Source organism: Odontesthes bonariensis, chromosome 12 (genome assembly GCF_027942865.1).
Source record: "Odontesthes bonariensis isolate fOdoBon6 chromosome 12, fOdoBon6.hap1, whole genome shotgun sequence".
NCBI classification, from domain to species: Eukaryota; Metazoa; Chordata; class Actinopteri; order Atheriniformes; family Atherinopsidae; genus Odontesthes; species Odontesthes bonariensis.
In genome coordinates, this window is record NC_134517.1 from 14,505,030 (window position 1) to 14,521,786 (window position 16,757).

A 16,757-nucleotide genomic window follows, 5' to 3' on the forward strand; every position below is an offset into this window, starting at 1 on the left:
ACAAAAACAACGCTGCATAGCTTTTAGAGACCAAGTGGTTCTTGTAGGCATGAATGGACATCTGGTCGGCTCATATTTGAACACATGGTACGTGGAACCGAGGCGTGTTTAAAGTGCAAACGTTTGGATTTTATTTTGAAAAGTAAAACTAAGGCAATGTAGAAAAATATGACAAGTCATAGTAATAACTATGGGAACTTGAAATATAGACCTGCCTCCAACACAAGCCTGGTACCCATAGCAGTTAAAGTAAAGAAAGGCTTCAGCCTCTATATCAGAAAATAGATTATTTGAAACATTTTACTTCCAGACACTGAGGGTGGTGTTTGTCCAAAACCAGACTAGTCAGACCTCTATTATCCAGGAGATAATAATGCAATGTCTGATTAGTGTAGCTTCCTCTCTAAAATTGGTCTGATAATAAAATCTTCTAAACAAGTGTGCATGAAACAAACAAAAAAAAAGAGATGCACACAAATTTGTCTGTCATTGTTGCAACTACACTGCTCACCCTCCATAGATAGTCCAAGCCTATCAGTTCCAGGTCATCCATCATGTAGGCCCTGCGCTTTGCTACCAGCTTGCCCTCTCTGCAGTTGACAGCCTTGAAGAACCTCTCAAAGCACTTCATGCCATTCTCTGTCAGCAGAGACGGGTCCAACTGCAGAACATTGTTCTCAAAGAAGTCCTTATTGATGTCTGGGTCGAGGTCTGGCTCATCACCCATAAGCTTGGAGTACCTACAATGACAGGATAAAGAAAATATGTGGAATGAATGGATTCCCTTCCAGTCGTCCTTCGGCAAAGGCAAAGAGAAATCTGAATGAAAATGTACCATTTGAAACAGGCTTCGCGGTCGCAGAGAAACACTGCATTCTCAGCGAGACACTTCCAGATCTGCTTAGCCTGAGGGGCACACAGCCACAACTGGCCATCTTTTAATAGGAACCTGGTAATGTAACAAGAAATAAAAATTAATTATGGATACTAGTTGCCTGAAGGTCAGAGTATAAACAGAAACTTTGGTAGACAATGTCATGAATATTCATCCCACTTTTCTAATAAATAAATAAATAAATAAAGCAAAAAGGCAGTGTCTGCACAAAAATCAAGAGTTTTAGATTAAATTTATTTTATATTCATGTATGCTATCGGATCTTTAATTTATGAATGTATTCGATTGTGGGACAATTTGTTACATGCCTAAGGAAGTTGAGTCGTTCCTGTACTTCTTGGACATGACTGTAGCGGCTTCCTGGTCTGACTGTTTGGGGGTCAAACTCTGCTTGTTCTTCTGGAAAAGCACATATATGAACAATCAGACTGCAGACAGCACACACTTCTCATCCTACCCTCGGCAACTATGAAAACGAGCTTTTCAACTACCTTTGGATAACTGCCTCATGGTCTCCATGTAGGCTGAGAGGTTCTCAGCCACCAGGGTGACCAGAGCATGGTTATGCTGCAGCTGGTTGATCAGGTCGTGGCGGTAAAACACGTGAGGACTTCTTTGAGTTTGACTGAAAACAGAGCAGGAGGAGGAGAGTTGGTCGTGAGGGAGACAACAAAGCATATTGATTGAGAAAGCAAGAAACAGAAAATAGATTGAGAATGAAACGGGGATCAAAATAATTTCAGTAAACACCCGATTTAGAAAACATAGCAACACTGATTTAATTTTCCACAGGAAACATAAAAAAAGCAGCTTGTGTTGTGCATGTGTGTATCCATCTGCTTGTCATAGAATAACCAGCAAAAGAAGAAATATCAATAAAGGCCATTTCTTGCCTCGATTCCATAAAAACGTTTTTTTGGCTTAAAAACCAAATTTGAGACCAATTAAGCCTTAAATTGAGGCAGTAGTCACCACAGTACAAAGAGCCACATCAGTGTCTTTCAGACATTTAAGGACAATCTCATGGCACAATTAAGTGAACTTGATTTTGTTGAATACGGTCACCACATGTCCAATTAATCTTAAACGGATTGCAGAGGTGACAAAAGTCATAAATTGGCTAAAACAAAAATGCTGAAAAACAATTCAACAGATATTTCATAAAGTTGAAATAAGTGGGTTCAAGGCATGAAATCCCTCTGATATTTTGCACAGAATCATTTGAGCTGAAATAAGATGGCATGGTAAAGAGTGGGGCTTCATCTCAAAGGACTTTACATTAAGTTGTGCGACCATCTAGATCGAAAGAACAACTCTGTGTACACGTTGGCTTGAACTGAACAGAAACTTCCAGCAAGTCTTTCTAAAGTATTTGAAAATCAATAGGTTTAACAAGCAATATATGTTTGGTAATTGGCTTTAATGCAGTGACGGCATCCCGATTCTCTCCAATTTAAAATCATATCTGCATTTTACTGGTATGACGTGTAGAAGTCGTCCAACTTCACCCCTCCGGGAAAGCTCACTGGCGTTAATATGAACAAAGCAATGCATCAGAGGAATAGGACTTATTTTGATGTCTTAGGAATATCTATGCCTGTGGACAGTGTCGTGGGAAGGTGCCGTCTTGCTGAATTTGACGTGAATGCAGTCAAAGCACACGTTTCATCGACAGGAACACTCATGAAAACACTTTCAAACAAGTATGAGCACTTTCAAACAAGTATGAGCACTTTCATACCGGTCAACATTTAAAAAATGTTGCCTCATAAATATGCTGAAATTATTGCATATTATACATCAAACTTAAACTTGTGAACTTTCTGTTTTGTTCATATTTCAAAACCATCGTCATCAAATAATATAAAAGTAGTAAAAACAAACAAACATTTGAAATTACAACAATCACACTATTCACAGACATCTAACAACTTTTAGTGATACTGATTTATGACCAAATATTCTCTTTTGACCTCATTTCTATCCCACCCTTAAAATTTAGAGCTACATGTTTACGTATTAGTGAGAAAAGTAAACAGTAACAGTTGTGTCTCAATGTTGTCAATCTTGTTTGATTTCACCTCACATGTGCAGGTCCGGATGAGCAACAAGTCATTTGAGATGAAACCCAAGGAGGAATTGCTTAAGCAGAGATTTATATTTCGTGTCAAATTTAAAATAAACATGTCAAAAGAGAAAGTTAGAACTGACATAACAAGGAAAAAAGAACCCTGGAATTGGCACTCAACTTACCCGACTAAGTTCGTTTGTATGTTAATTGGCATTTTCTTTCTGAAAAAACAACAAGTATACTACATATTTTCTACAGCGACTAAACAACTATTTCAGATCAAAACAACTTGATCACTGTACAGAATGATCTCAAATCGACCCGATTTCATAAATTTACCTTCGAAACCTCAAATCAGTTTTAACATTTGAGAAGTCTGCAGACTTTGGACCTACAGCTCTTCGACAAAACGGCCATATAATGACATGACTTCAGAAAAGAGTACGTTTTGAATAACGGTCAACCTAGCAGGGAAAATTCAGGTGTAAATAATACGATTCGGCATGGCTAAATCCAGGGTCTTACTGATTTTAGGATACAGGCATCATACGTTTTTGTTTGCTATAACATTTCAATTGAATGGAATCCTATTTATTTTTTATACTAACAAATAACATAACTTACTGTTACAAGTCAAAATGTCTGGGGGGGGGGGGAGAGAGAATTGGATTTTGGCTGATTGTACTTAACTTCCAAACTAGGCATAAGTAGAAAGTTATCTGCACACGAAAGAGGGCAGTTTCAATGGCTAAAGGAAATTTGTTAAAGCAACTAATTTACATTCATGGGCTTCTACTCCTTTCAGCATATTAGTGCATTTCTGAAATGCAGGATTCAATGGGACTTATTGCCTCTCACAGAAAACGCCGAAGCTGCAATAAAATGCGTTGAAAAACTCAACTGTAAAATATTCAAATGAGAGGCCATCTCTCCTCTTAAATGCGAGATCGACAAGTCGCAGCAGTTTTGCATAGGTGATAAAAATCTTAACAATGACTAAACTGCTTCTCTAATAGGCGTTGAAGCATGTCGAGCAAAACAAATATCTATAGTCAGTACAACATCGATTACCATTTCAAAATAAATAACTGGCCAGAGAACAGTCCAGTATGTGTTTTTTTTTTTTCCAAATTAAATAGATTTCTACCATAATCTTACCTGAGGTTTTGAGGAGCTTCTCCAAAGAGGCTGCAGATTTCTCTGATTTGCTTCAAGGCAGGAATCACCCATTTGTCATTAGTTCGTAGCTCCTCTATGAATCGATCAATCCATTGAATCTTCTGGGTATCTCTGTCCTGTGAGTGAAAAGAAAATATCCTCTATATTTAGAGTTCAGTACACTCACTATGTATTACATAGGTCTCATGCCTTTGCATGTATTTACTGACACAAATGCCCTATATGTACCTGTGAGCAACTGTAATCCAATATCTTGATGTGAGCACTAAGAGCCTGGTCCATAATGTCTACAGGCACGTCATCGCTGTGTGCCAGGTTCCACAGCAGGTTGAGGACCTTGTGGGCCATCACACCATCCTTATCATCCTCAGCCAAGCGCCGGATAAGTTCAAGCAGTTTTTCACGCTGCTTCTTGCTGGCATTGGTCCAGCTTGCCTGTATAGCAGAAGAGGAACAAGCAAATTCAGAGCAACAAGCAGGATTCAGAGGAATGCTGTAGTTAAACCAGAAACAAACAAGGTACAATTCATTATATTCTATGACTGATGACAGTAACTCTTACCTTGAAACAATCAAAAAGATGATCGAGCTGCTCAGGTGAGAAGTCCCACGCCAGCTTGGCCAACAGGTCATGAACATTCTTGACAATGGCCTCATGTTTACCAGCCTGCACAGAAACACGGGCAAAAATGCAACTATTGGGTTATGAAACGGTTGATTTACGCCCAGAAATAATTTGATGAAAGCCCGTCTAGCCCCAATAGAGGCAACGAGCTTAGGGTCAGTTTCACAACATCAATCACATGGGATTTTGGCAATTTCAAACTATTTCCGTTCTCCGTGCATCTTGGAAGCAGGGGTGAAGGGGGAAAAAGTCATTTTCAGATTCTGAGTTGATTTAAAACTTCCAAGATCAATTTTTAAACACATTCTGTCCGACTGGCAGAGCTGAACTCCTGTACGTCTCTTTGTGGGTTTCAAACTACATAACATCGAGGTATCAGGATGCAAGTGAATTGCTGCTTAAGTTGCCTCCCGGCTGTCTGGGTACACAGTTGATCATATAATATTTCAGGGAACAATGAGCTGCATTTTGCAATGCAAAATAACCATCAAAAGGAGCTAAAGAATTAAAAATGCTCACTATATCACCATTTTAAATATTATTAAAAATGATTGCTTTAATTACAATATTCTATAAAATGGTCTGCATATTATGAATTTTTCTAAAATATGCTTAGTTGCACAGCACCTGTGCAGCCCATATGTTGTCCAAATCTTGCATGGTAAGCGCTTTCTCTTTGATAACGAAGCGAAGGATCTTCTCCAGTTTCTCGACATACTGCGGCTGATGCAAACTGTCCCTCAGCACAATGGACAGGATGTGGTTCTGCTGAATCCATTCCTTGAGCAGGATGAACGGACAAGGAGAAATTAACCGAAGAAAGGAGGTATGAAACGCTGAATCGAGGCATACATTTTAGAAGCCACATTTACCGCCATGCGCTCAGCAGTCAGCCATTCCTCCTCTTCAGGGTTATGCCGATGAGTGTAGTAGGACACACTGGAGATCACCTTGTTCACTTCATTTAGTGCATTCATTTTGCCATTAAAAGAAGAAATTTGCAATAACCTGGGGATAACGATTCAGAGCTCAATTAACATCTAATCTTGTTGGTTGGAGGTATGATAACAACATGAACTTAAAGGCATTCAGACAAAACTTTGATACTCACCTAAGAATCATTTTTAACCTAAAAATCTCTAAATTCTTCACCGTCTCCTCCTGCCCTGGTACACGAGAAGCCAGATTCTTCAGAGACTTGATTATCATGGACAGTGCGTCGTTTTTGGCTTCATTCTTGGCCTCTTTCTTTAGCTCCTCATCCGTTAGATTCTCTAGAAACTGGGGCACCATCTCGATGACTGGAAGGAAGTACTTCTTTACTGTGTGCAACGTGAGGAACTCATAACACTGGCCAAAAGGCCTGTAACACAGAGGACAGAAAACCAAATCAAAACACTTTCAGTAAAAGCACTATGCAGCAAAACTGTTTGATTTAAATCCGGGACATGGCACGGAGTATGGCGCATTTCCAGTAGGCTCACTTGATAAGTGCAGCGATGATCTGGACGTTCAGTGCTTGGCCGCTCATGAAGCGATCGTGCAATATTTGAAACCCGTTTAACGTGCCAAATTTGTTTATTAAGTCCACCAACCAGCCCTGTGAAGACAACAAACAAAGAAAAAAGACACATTGGAAGAGGAAAAGCTACAGTCAAAATGGCCCCTCCAAAAAAAGGATTTTTTTGTTTCGTTTTAAAGAGAGGACTGATTTGATGCCAGCCCTAAACAACCAAACAGTACCAAATTCTGAATTGACAGTTCACAGAAGACTCCAAGTAGTGCTGGGCCCCCTGCCAACAAAGGCAGACAGGCAAGCAGTGCTACAGTCCTGTTCATAATGACCCCGTGCCCACGTTGTATTCATCACTCTTGATCTGTAAAATTCCTATTCCCTGGTGTATCTGCCTTCTCTTTTACACAGTCTAATTTATAAAACGAGATTTTTATGTCTCATAGACAGTGACTTCAATATTTTTCATCATCAGGCTACTCCAAAGAGGGATTTATCTCGAGTAATCTCAGAGAAAGACTAAAATGCCGTTTGATGACTTCTTTTTAAGAGGAAGAAACCCAGGCTGACTGTCCTTGAAGGGAGGGACATCAAGTTTCTTCAGCACTGCTCAACAAAATCATTTCTAATTTTCCATACACCTACTTATTTACTATATATAACAAACTGTGAATCAATGCCTTGCACAGCCTATAGCATTATTAAGGCAACATCAACTGTCACAGTCATTTACCTTGGGAGATCGTGGGTCTGGTGGTCGGGCGAAGAGCTCATCGTCAGCCAGCTGTGCTCCAGCAGGGACAGTCTCAGAGGGCCGTGTGCCATTGTAGATGTGAAACTTGCAGTGGGGGTTGGTGGCCATGGCCAACAGCTCCAGTAGAGGGAACCAGTCCTGAGAGAGCTTGGCCACACACAGCTCCACCAATCGGTGTGTGTTATTAATGATACACCTCTGTGGGACATTAATGGGGTTTGAAAATACGATCAATTATCTCTCAAATTAGATTACATAATGTCAATCCACTCAAGTAACAGCAATATTTGTGTAAAGCGTACTGCTAAAAATAGACCAGGGTTAAAACATTAAAATATAGATAAAATTGCAGCAAGAAGGATCAGCTTATGCCCCTTTTCCACCGAACATTTTTGTACCTATACAGCTCTACACGGTCCCACTCTACCCTGATTGGGAGCTTTTCCACCGCGGGTTGAAGGTGGGACCCGTTACAATTTTTAGCACCGGCTAGTACCTGCTTCAGAGGTGGGTCTAGTCGGTGCTAAAACGTCACGTGATCAGTGCTGTCCACTGATTGGTCAGGTGAAATTACATCATACACGCAACGAAGCTCGGGGAGCTTTAAATAATCACCCGCCATGTATGAAAACACACCTGCGAGAGCAACAGAGAATAAACAGAACTACGAATATGGAAGACCAGAGAAGGAAAGCCTAATGTTTAGATTATTTTATCTTCAGCAGTCAATAACGGAATTGACTCCTAAAATAAGGTCTCACGCTTCACTCACGATACAAAAATTGTGGTGTCGTAATTTTGCATGCCAGTCTGAATATGTGTCATGTAAAAACAACAAAAACATTAATCGTGCCTGTTAAACACGCTACGAGCACAATGCTAATGACATGGCTCCCGACTGCTTCACATGTCTGAGGAAAGCAGCTACGAGTAATCAATATGAAACTGACTCATCACAGAATTCCAGACAAGCTTTCACAGAATTCAGTCACAAAGTGGCATTTATGGTAGAGGTGCACCGAAATGAAAATTTGTGGCCGAAACCGAAACCGAATAATAATTAATCACTTGGCCGAATACCGAAACCGAAACCGAATATTACAGTTCACTTAAGTTATCTAAAGTTAGATTTTTCACCATTTTTAAATATTGCTTAAATCTACGCCTTACAATAAATGTTTAGACATGTTTTTCAAAGAAAATAAATGTTTATTTGAAATCTTCAAAAGTTATTACTAATAATAACTATAACTCTATAACTTTTCCATTCATTTCATACAACAACAAAAAATACAACATATTATAAAATCGTTCCAACACAAAAATGTAAAAACATGCAATATAACAAATTTTCTGAGTGTCCTTTTTGGCATAGAGTCTAGGTAGCCTGCTCCTTCAGGAACAGTGGCAGGTTCTTTTTCACGAACAACAACTTCTCTGCTTTGTCGCATGTCAGTCGGTTCCTCCTCTCATTAAGGACATTGGATGCAGCACTAAACAGCCTCTCGCTATCTGTGCTTGTGCATGGAGCAGCCAAGTACCTTGGATGGAAACAATGTTGTAGGTTCAGTTGTCAAGCAATAAAAACTAATAGGCTACAGAGAATAAACAATTCCCTGAGTATTTTGATTTTGTACATATTGCTACAGTCTTAAGTGCTGTGACTATTGATTTATTACCTGCGTGCCATCCGTGCCAACGCAGGAAAGCGCCCTCGATTAGTCCTCCAATATGTTAGTGGATCATCACTCCTAGGGATGAGGACTTCTGACAGGTAACAGTCCAGTTGCTGAGCAGTGGCACTCGTCTGCCTAGGAGGATCTGGATCGTTTTCTTGGAGGATTTCATCAAACATGTCTGAGAGTGAGGGGGCAGACTCGGCCTCGGTGCGGATTGTTTTAGTCTCCACAGCCCCTTCTCTGTACGTCACTTCACCGTCTGCCAGCGAGTCCAGTTCTGCACGCACCATTTCCCTCATTCTCCGTTTCTTGTCAACGTCAAAGTAATGATCCTTATATCGGGGGTCAAGCACACTTGCTATGTAGAACAGGGGCTCTGTGTCTGTCTGGCTAAAACGTCGGTCAAGAGCTTCTAAAAGTGCTGTTTTCATTGTTTTCACCCCGTGGTCGGTTTCCACTTCTTTTTTCAGCAGACGCGTCAGCGCTGCAAATGAGGGGATGACATCTGCAGCGGATGCTTTGGCTGAACTAATTTCTCTCGTCAGCTGTTCAAATGGCGCAAGGAGAGAGAGAACATTCTCAATTATTTGCCATTGGTAAGGGGTGAATGTCGCCGGCAGATCGTAATCTGCAATGTAGGCTGCCAGGGTTTGCTTTTGATCAAAAAGGCTCTGTAGCATATAGAACGTACTATTCCATCTGGTGCTGACATCTTGCTGGAAACGTTTAGGATACATGCCGAATTGTTCCTGAATAGCCTGGATGCGAGAATATGCTAAAGGGGAGTGTTTGAAGTGGCCTACGATTTTCCTCCCTGATGATACTATGTCAGCAATGCTCCGCTGGCTCAACACACCTTCATTGACAGCAAGTTGCAAAGTATGGGCCACGCATCGTATTCCTCTCAGGCCGCTATCATCCATGGCTTTAACCATATTACGAGCGTTGTCGCTGACAACTGCGTGCACTCTAGTGCTGTCTATTCCCCAGCGCTCAAACATACTGTTAAACGCGCCCGATATGGCCACTGAGGAATGGGAGCCTTTGAATTCCTGGCACTGGAGTACAACACGCTTTAGCTGGAAGTCTTCATCCACCCACTGCGCCGTCAGGCTCAACATACTTGTTGGGCTGACGTCAGAGCTCCATATATCAGTCGTGAAGCTCATGTAAGGTGGATCGCTGCCTTTGGCCAAGAGCTCGTGCACACGACTGGCGATGCTGTTGTACAGCTCTGGCAGGCAAACATCGGCAAAGTAGCGTCGGCTAGGTAAGGTGTAGCGGGGCTCGATGTGTTGAATTAGTCTCCTAAACCCCACATCCTCCACAACACTGAATGGTTGGTCATCTAAAGCCATGTATTCCATTACCTTCTCAGTAATTCCCTTTGCCTTGACACTGTCCTTTGTGAATTTCCTGCTCTTTTCAAATATGTCAGCCACTGATGGAGTTGTGCAAGGTGTTTTAGCTGTGTTAGCTTTCCTCTTGGTCTCCCTCGCGTATTCCTCATATTTTGAAGGATGGTTGGACTTCAAATGATTGATCAGACCTGACGTGCTGAAAGTTTTAGCACTGAGACCCCCTCTAGACACTTTAGTCTTACACTCCTCACAAACCGCAAATCTATTCTCCCCCTCATGAACTTTGAAATATTTCCACACCAACGACATTTTTAAGGATGCGCCAGTTTGTAGCTCACTCGCTTGTTCGCCCCTAGCTTAGTTCCCGCGGTTCTGTCATTGTACGTAAGGTAGGTAGGTGTGTGTGTGTGTGTGTGAATGTGTGTTTGAGAGAGAGAGAGAGAGAGAGAGAGAGCTGTCTGTTTTACTCATCACTCAGTCACTGCACGTTGTCTGCTTGGATAATTTTGCGTATTAAAAAAAAAAAAAAATTGGATAATTTCGCGTCACCACTATTCGGCCTCCGATTTCGGCCACTCATTTGGCTTTCGGCCGAAAGCCGAATGTGTTTTTTTTTGTGTTTTCGGCCGAATATTTTCGGTTGCCGAATATTCGGTGCACCTCTAATTTATGGAGATAATGGATATTTGTAAATAATGAACCATTACCAAAGTCTGCAACTGAGATCACCAGGTACGATCAAGGTGTCATTTTTTTCCCCCATATGCCTTAGTAACCAAATAGTCCCTTGTCTCATTGGTCTATTGTGAAAAAGTTTTTTAAATCAATCTCCCTATTACAACACAACAGCCTGTCTAATCTATTTCTAACAAAAAGTTATTGATCACTGCTGATGCTGTTTCTTTGCCTCAGCTTTGCAACAACTAAATAAAAAATCCAATTGAAAGACAAAAACCCAGTTCTGAACGGTGCATATATCCAATGATATAAAAGTATTATTTGTCATGCTCAGACAGAGCGTCTAACAATAATACAGATTTCTGTCAACCTTTCGTGTCAACTTTTACACTTTCTGTAATAGATTATGTGCTCAGCAGGAATTGAAAGTAGGATCCAATTTCACAGACCACCATCTTTTACCTATGAATTGGCTTTTACGGACATATTACATAATCAAGCCATAATTCTTAAAACAGGAATTTCATTTTAATGTACCTTAGGCTGATTGTCTAATGTGGATTCCTTGATCTGAAAAAGCAGACCGAGAGACAAGGTAACAAAGGAAAACTCACATGTATCTCAAACTTCCAGCCACTGACCGCCTCGTCTGTCAAGATCTTTGTAAAGGAAATGGTTAGACCATCTCGGAAAAACCTCTGACATGCCTCACATTTCACATCGAGTCCTGCAAGGAAAAAAAAAAAAAGATCCTTTGTATTATATCAAACCATTCACACGAAACATGTTACAAAAACACATTTTACCTTGTATAAACATTTGGTTTAATTCTTGCAATGTTTAACAAAAGCCAATATGAGGATCTGCAGTATGAAGTAGCTGTGTCAAGGCTGTATTTGCCATAGTTACCTTTACTCTATGGTGTGAAATGTTTCCTTTCTGAATTCTGGTACATAGAATATCAAATCGATATTTCTGATATAATAATAATTTGATTCATAACTTGATTTCATTTCAGTGAATTGAGTGCTGAGGGCTCCTATCAGTCCTGGTTGAAATATGAATAACATGTTTTCATAAAAATGTGGCTAGTGAATCACAGCCTCCCTGCAATCATTTGCCAAAATTACATTAGAAAGGGGTCTCCTCTCAGTCAGCGTGGACTGAGGCAAACAATAACTCTCCCTACTACAAATGGGTGCAGGACGTTACTTGAAGTCATAGATGAAAAACGGTAAGTAAATGAAAAATAAAGAAACACGACACCCCCCAACAAATATACAATGTGACAAGCTTCTGGACATTTGCAAAAGGCTGATCCTGCTATGATTATTTATCATTCGTATATATTGTAAAACCCATGCACAGAGTCATATAGATTATTGTAATAACAAACAATGTCACTAATTCCAGCTACATTTAATATTTCCAACAGTCTATAGGTCCAGGTCTTTCAGGTGTCATCAGAAACACTTTCTTTTCCAGCTATATGATGATTTAAAAAAAAAAAAAAAAAAACATACCCGAGAGAATAATTCAAACTTTAAATAACAGGTGGGTCATTTTTTTTCCCCTACATGTAAGTTTAACCTGTCTTGCAAGATTAGGCCTAGAGTTAATTTAAAAGCAACAGACTGTAAGAAATGAATGCCATCAAGCATGGACTCAAAAGAACATTCTGCACATTCTTACCTTTTTTACTCAGGTCTATAGCAGCTTCCAAGAGGACTTCTAACTCTCCTTTTGGCAAAACTGGAACAACCCAACGAGGCCTGGGAAAGCAAAAAGACATCAATTGTCAGGGGGAAAAAAATAACATATCTATGTAAAAAGCATTGATGCTGCATGGTCTACCTGCATCCTAAGAAACTCATTTGTCTGTCAGTTAAGTTCTTCCCCTGTGAGAGTATAGCTGCTGTCAGACTAAATGTCTAGAAAACTCTCAAACACACTCAGTGGTGAAGAAGCTAGTTGGTTTGTGATTGAGGTGCAACGAACTGAGCTCAAGATGCATCAGCCCGATTTGCCAAAGTTTCAACTTGAATCCAAAAATGTGTACATATAGCAAACTGTGTAAACACATAGCTTCATATGGGAAACGATAGGTCCCTTGAAGAAAAGAACTGTGATAAGTACTTGGCATGCTCCAACAGTTAATCAGAGTAAAACGTATCACTGGCTTACATACGAGTTTAGATGCAACCTCTTAGTCAAGAGGCAAGTAAATACCTGTTGATCATGTCATCAAGCTTGGCTAGATCGGTGTGAGGAAAAGCAGGCTCTTCCTCTTCCAGCTGAGGGGGCCCATCCCCCTGGCCCTGCTCATCTGGTGGGCTCACTGGAGAGTTCTCATTAGATGAGTTTGGAGATGACGTCTAGAAAAATCAAAATCAAAATCAGAAGCTGAAAAAAAAACTAATTCCAAGAGGTAATGTTCGGGAGAAAAGTGGAGTCAGTTCTTCAGACCTCTCACATATAAGTAATTCATAATCAAGTGCATCCTGCATGCAGCATACATTAGAAAAAGCCTGAGCTAAGCAATATCAAAATGCAGCATCAGTAATAGGATAAAGGGAACATTTTTCTTACTTTGGAGCCCATCTTTGAGAAAAGCAAGCATTTGGCGAAATTTTGGACTACATAACTGAATACGCTTAGCTGGGACTTGATGCAGCTCATCTCATAATATCTGCACCTGTACAACATTTTGAAGATGAACAGCTTCAAAGACGAACATTTAATAAGCTGCAATTCCCAGTATTAGCATTTCACAAAAAAAAAAAAAAAGAAAAAAAAAAAGTTCATTGTTAGTAGATCCAATTCAAACTTTAAAGGCCTACAAACCTTTCTCTGCTCTTTTGTGTTTCGACAATTACGCTCAACAAAACCAGTTAGCTAAACTGTCAGTAATGCAGTAAGGTTCGGGACACAGTGCACCAAAATAATTAAATTATCTCCAAACTACACGCAAAACCCAAGAATTAGACTGGATCACAACACTGATGAAGATTTACATCCTACAGAGAGATTTAAAGTATTAAATATTAATATCATTAATACATGGCATATAGTAATACAAGATTCTATTTTTTTTTTTATTGCTATACTGCCATACAATTAAAAGGGTCCATTATGTACAGATGATAAAATACTTTCTGCTCATTAAGTTAATAAAGAAAGAAACACGAAAGGAATTAAAGTGCCTTGCTTTATCCAACAGCAAAATCCATTTGGTACAAACACAGGTTTCAGGCACCATAATGTTTTAGAGGAGTAAAGGAATAATGGTCAACCAGCCATTTTAAGCAAAAGCCATGGGTAACATTGGCTCATTAAAACCCTCACTCGTATCATCACAAAAACCTCGGAATGATCTTTGATTTGAATGCCAGTTAGCTAACAGGTGAGTGTACTTGCACATCTGGGCTTTTTTATTAACCGATATACTTGCAGCTAACAAATGAACGTGAAATAAGCCTTCCTTTATGTAGTTCCGACCTGGGAAAAAAACAACGCGCACGAAAAAAAAAGAAAAGGGGGGGACTCCAAACTCAATGCACCAGAATAACTCACTACATCCTCACATTTACAAAAGGTGAATCGTAGGTTGGTAGAACAATGCACGTTGAATGCGTCAGTCAGTAAAGTTTCTCCTGATGTCTTTTTATTTCAACTGAAAAAACAAAGAGTGCACTATCCAAGTGGAACTGACTTACTGACCAGCAAAAACCAGTGTGATTATTTATCTATTTTATTTTTTTTTAATCCGTTGCTTAAGTCTATCTATGGCTATAGCCATAAACCAGTGAAAAGACAGGCGCTAATTCTAGTGTGGTATTAGCACTTCTATCGTTTTGTTGAGTGAGTGTACGTACACCCATACAAATATAAAGACACAGGTGTTTTTTCTGAAAAGCCTTTTAACAATGCCATTCAAGTCGTCATACCTATAGTATTTAGCATACAGACCAATGCCCTTTTCAGCCCTGCTGACAAAAAAAAAAAAGAACAACAAAAGAGAGCTGCCTTGTGTGAAGTAAAAATGTATTAGTATGTGGGTGTATCTCAGTGATGTTGTACAGAAATACTGGAATGAAGCATCTTAAGAGAAACAAAGACTATGTATATCCGTCAGTGTGCATTTAAGCACCAGGATCGTTCCCTTCTCTCCTTCCTCATCCAACGAACAACATCAACATTAGTCATGGTGTGAGAATCCCTCTATAAGATTAAAGGAAGAATACACATCGTCAAGAGAAACACCTAACTGAGAAATATTAAATGTGGGGGAGTATGGTGAAGGCTCCTTCTGCTTGGCTGACCTACATAGCCAGCTTGGCTCTCACGTCTTACCATGGCTCATCTCTAACCACCACAGGCCTGCAAGTGCACACATCTAGACACACACACACACACATCCTTTAACCATCACTCAGGAGGCTCTGTTCATTGATGCCTCATCCTCACACTTTCTCTTTCTCACTCTTTTCCGCCCTCCCCCCTTCCTCTCCCTTTTGGTCCCTATGGGCATCTGTGTGGAGCTGGGTGCAAGCAATATTGGTTTAAAAGGAAAAAGAAAACATCAACAACACTGTGCTGCAGTGTCTTAACTATCAAATAGAGAACTAAAAGCAAAAGAAAGTCACAAAAAGCTAAAGATTTTCTTTCTCTGTTCACTCGCTGAGTATTAGGTAGAAAGTTAATACTGACCTGGTTCTGTGGCAGTGGGGGTTGGCTCTGAGCGTCAGGTGCCTGGCCCTGGCCCTGACTGTCATTGCCCCCCACCGGAGAGCCACGCGTGGTGGCCGTCATGCTCGCCACAGGGCAGATCTTGGCAATCTTGGCCTCTTAGGGAGCGCTGGCAAGGAGGGAAATCACAGCCACCTCAGCTGTAGAGCAGAGGGAAGAGAGCCCGAACACACGAGAGAGGGACACAAGCACCTGGAGATCTGGATGTGCTGCTGAGACCATTGCATAACCTGTAGCAGGGAAGAGGACCAAAGGTCAGAATCATCAGATGGCTTTTTAATCTATCCATATTATGCAAGATGGGTAAGAAGATTGTTTAAAAACTTCCATTGGAATCAACCAAACTGGACTATGTTTGTGCGTCCTTAAACAGCTACTTAACTTCCGCGTTCTGTGACCAACTACATGTGCAAGGTTTGGAAGTGCTGCTTAGGAACACTCCTTTTCCATCAAATTTAGAGTACGCAGTAGCATTCAAGGATTTGTTTCTGATTCGCTTCTAAATGACATCTAACACCTGAATCGTATCTCAATTTCAACAACAAACTTATCTCACAATCAACAAAGTATTCCGAATAGCCGCAGAGAAGTTTCAAAAGATCATTACTAACATTTTCACATCTTTTAGACACCGCCAGCCAAAACTCATCCGACCTTAAAAAAAAAAAAAATGCTGCTTTGAATTTTATGCGCCTCTTGCTTAAGATCTTTTTTGCCACAGATGTGGCAAAACTGGAAATCAAACCCTCACTATAATATTCTAACACTCTGGCTAACCCCATGACATATCATATTCAGATAGAACCCAAAAGCAACCCTCCACAAGCCTACTCATTTGAACTTTGAAATTCTGTTACGTCACGACACTGCAGGCCCCAAACAGTTGCTACAACTGAGTCAGGAGATACTGTCTGCTTAAATCCATCCAGAGTCCAACACGGTCAATATCTCCATCTTTAAAGCAGATACGAACATAGTCATCAAGTATGTATGATGGTGACAGGGTAGCAACAAAGCACTGTAACGTGAACACACTGCTGTACACCGAGTTCAACAGCTTTGTTTTACGATTATCGCGTTTTCAAAACTACTGACTTCGTTATCACTAAAGTATTTCTCCTCTTGGTTATTTGTGATGCAAAGTTTCCATTTGGGGCACAAATAACTAACAACTTAACTCTTTGCAATTGATCAACTTCACAGAAGAACTTGACAAATTTTGGAAACCATAAGCCTTTTCAGATCCTATTTGA

At 40.3% G+C, this 16,757-nt stretch overlaps 2 protein-coding genes across 12 annotated transcripts in view; both read right to left on the bottom strand.

Moving 5' to 3' along the window:
- usp9 (ubiquitin specific peptidase 9) overlaps window positions 1-16,757 on the bottom strand; it is a 37,689-nt gene that overhangs the window by 16,051 nt on the left and 4,881 nt on the right. For 8 of the 11 annotated variants that reach the window (XM_075479187.1, XM_075479194.1, XM_075479191.1 and 5 more), the window contains exons 2-18: window positions 15,466-15,734; window positions 12,985-13,130; window positions 12,448-12,527; window positions 11,370-11,482; window positions 7,017-7,235; window positions 6,255-6,370; window positions 5,882-6,133; window positions 5,643-5,778; window positions 5,398-5,550; window positions 4,708-4,812; window positions 4,374-4,580; window positions 4,125-4,261; window positions 3,149-3,187; window positions 1,387-1,520; window positions 1,204-1,294; window positions 836-949; window positions 512-740 (exon numbers count right to left, since the gene is read on the bottom strand). In XM_075479187.1, coding sequence (XP_075335302.1) covers window positions 512-740; window positions 836-949; window positions 1,204-1,294; window positions 1,387-1,520; window positions 3,149-3,187; window positions 4,125-4,261; window positions 4,374-4,580; window positions 4,708-4,812; window positions 5,398-5,550; window positions 5,643-5,778; window positions 5,882-6,133; window positions 6,255-6,370; window positions 7,017-7,235; window positions 11,370-11,482; window positions 12,448-12,527; window positions 12,985-13,130; window positions 15,466-15,567 — 2,373 coding nt within the window. In that variant the 5' untranslated portion in view covers window positions 15,568-15,734. The remainder of the gene's footprint in view (window positions 1-511; window positions 741-835; window positions 950-1,203; window positions 1,295-1,386; window positions 1,521-3,148; window positions 3,188-4,124; window positions 4,262-4,373; window positions 4,581-4,707; window positions 4,813-5,397; window positions 5,551-5,642; window positions 5,779-5,881; window positions 6,134-6,254; window positions 6,371-7,016; window positions 7,236-11,369; window positions 11,483-12,447; window positions 12,528-12,984; window positions 13,131-15,465; window positions 15,735-16,757) is intronic. The other 3 variants (XM_075479196.1, XM_075479197.1, XM_075479193.1) reach the window with 1 other exon arrangement.
- On the bottom strand, window positions 8,396-10,552 carry LOC142396111 (zinc finger BED domain-containing protein 4). The gene is made up of 2 exons (XM_075478646.1): window positions 8,717-10,552; window positions 8,396-8,578 (listed from the first exon to the last, which is right to left on the bottom strand). Exons 1-2 carry the CDS (start codon window positions 10,384-10,386, stop codon window positions 8,416-8,418), a joined length of 1,833 nt encoding a protein of 610 aa, XP_075334761.1. The 5' UTR covers window positions 10,387-10,552; the 3' UTR covers window positions 8,396-8,415.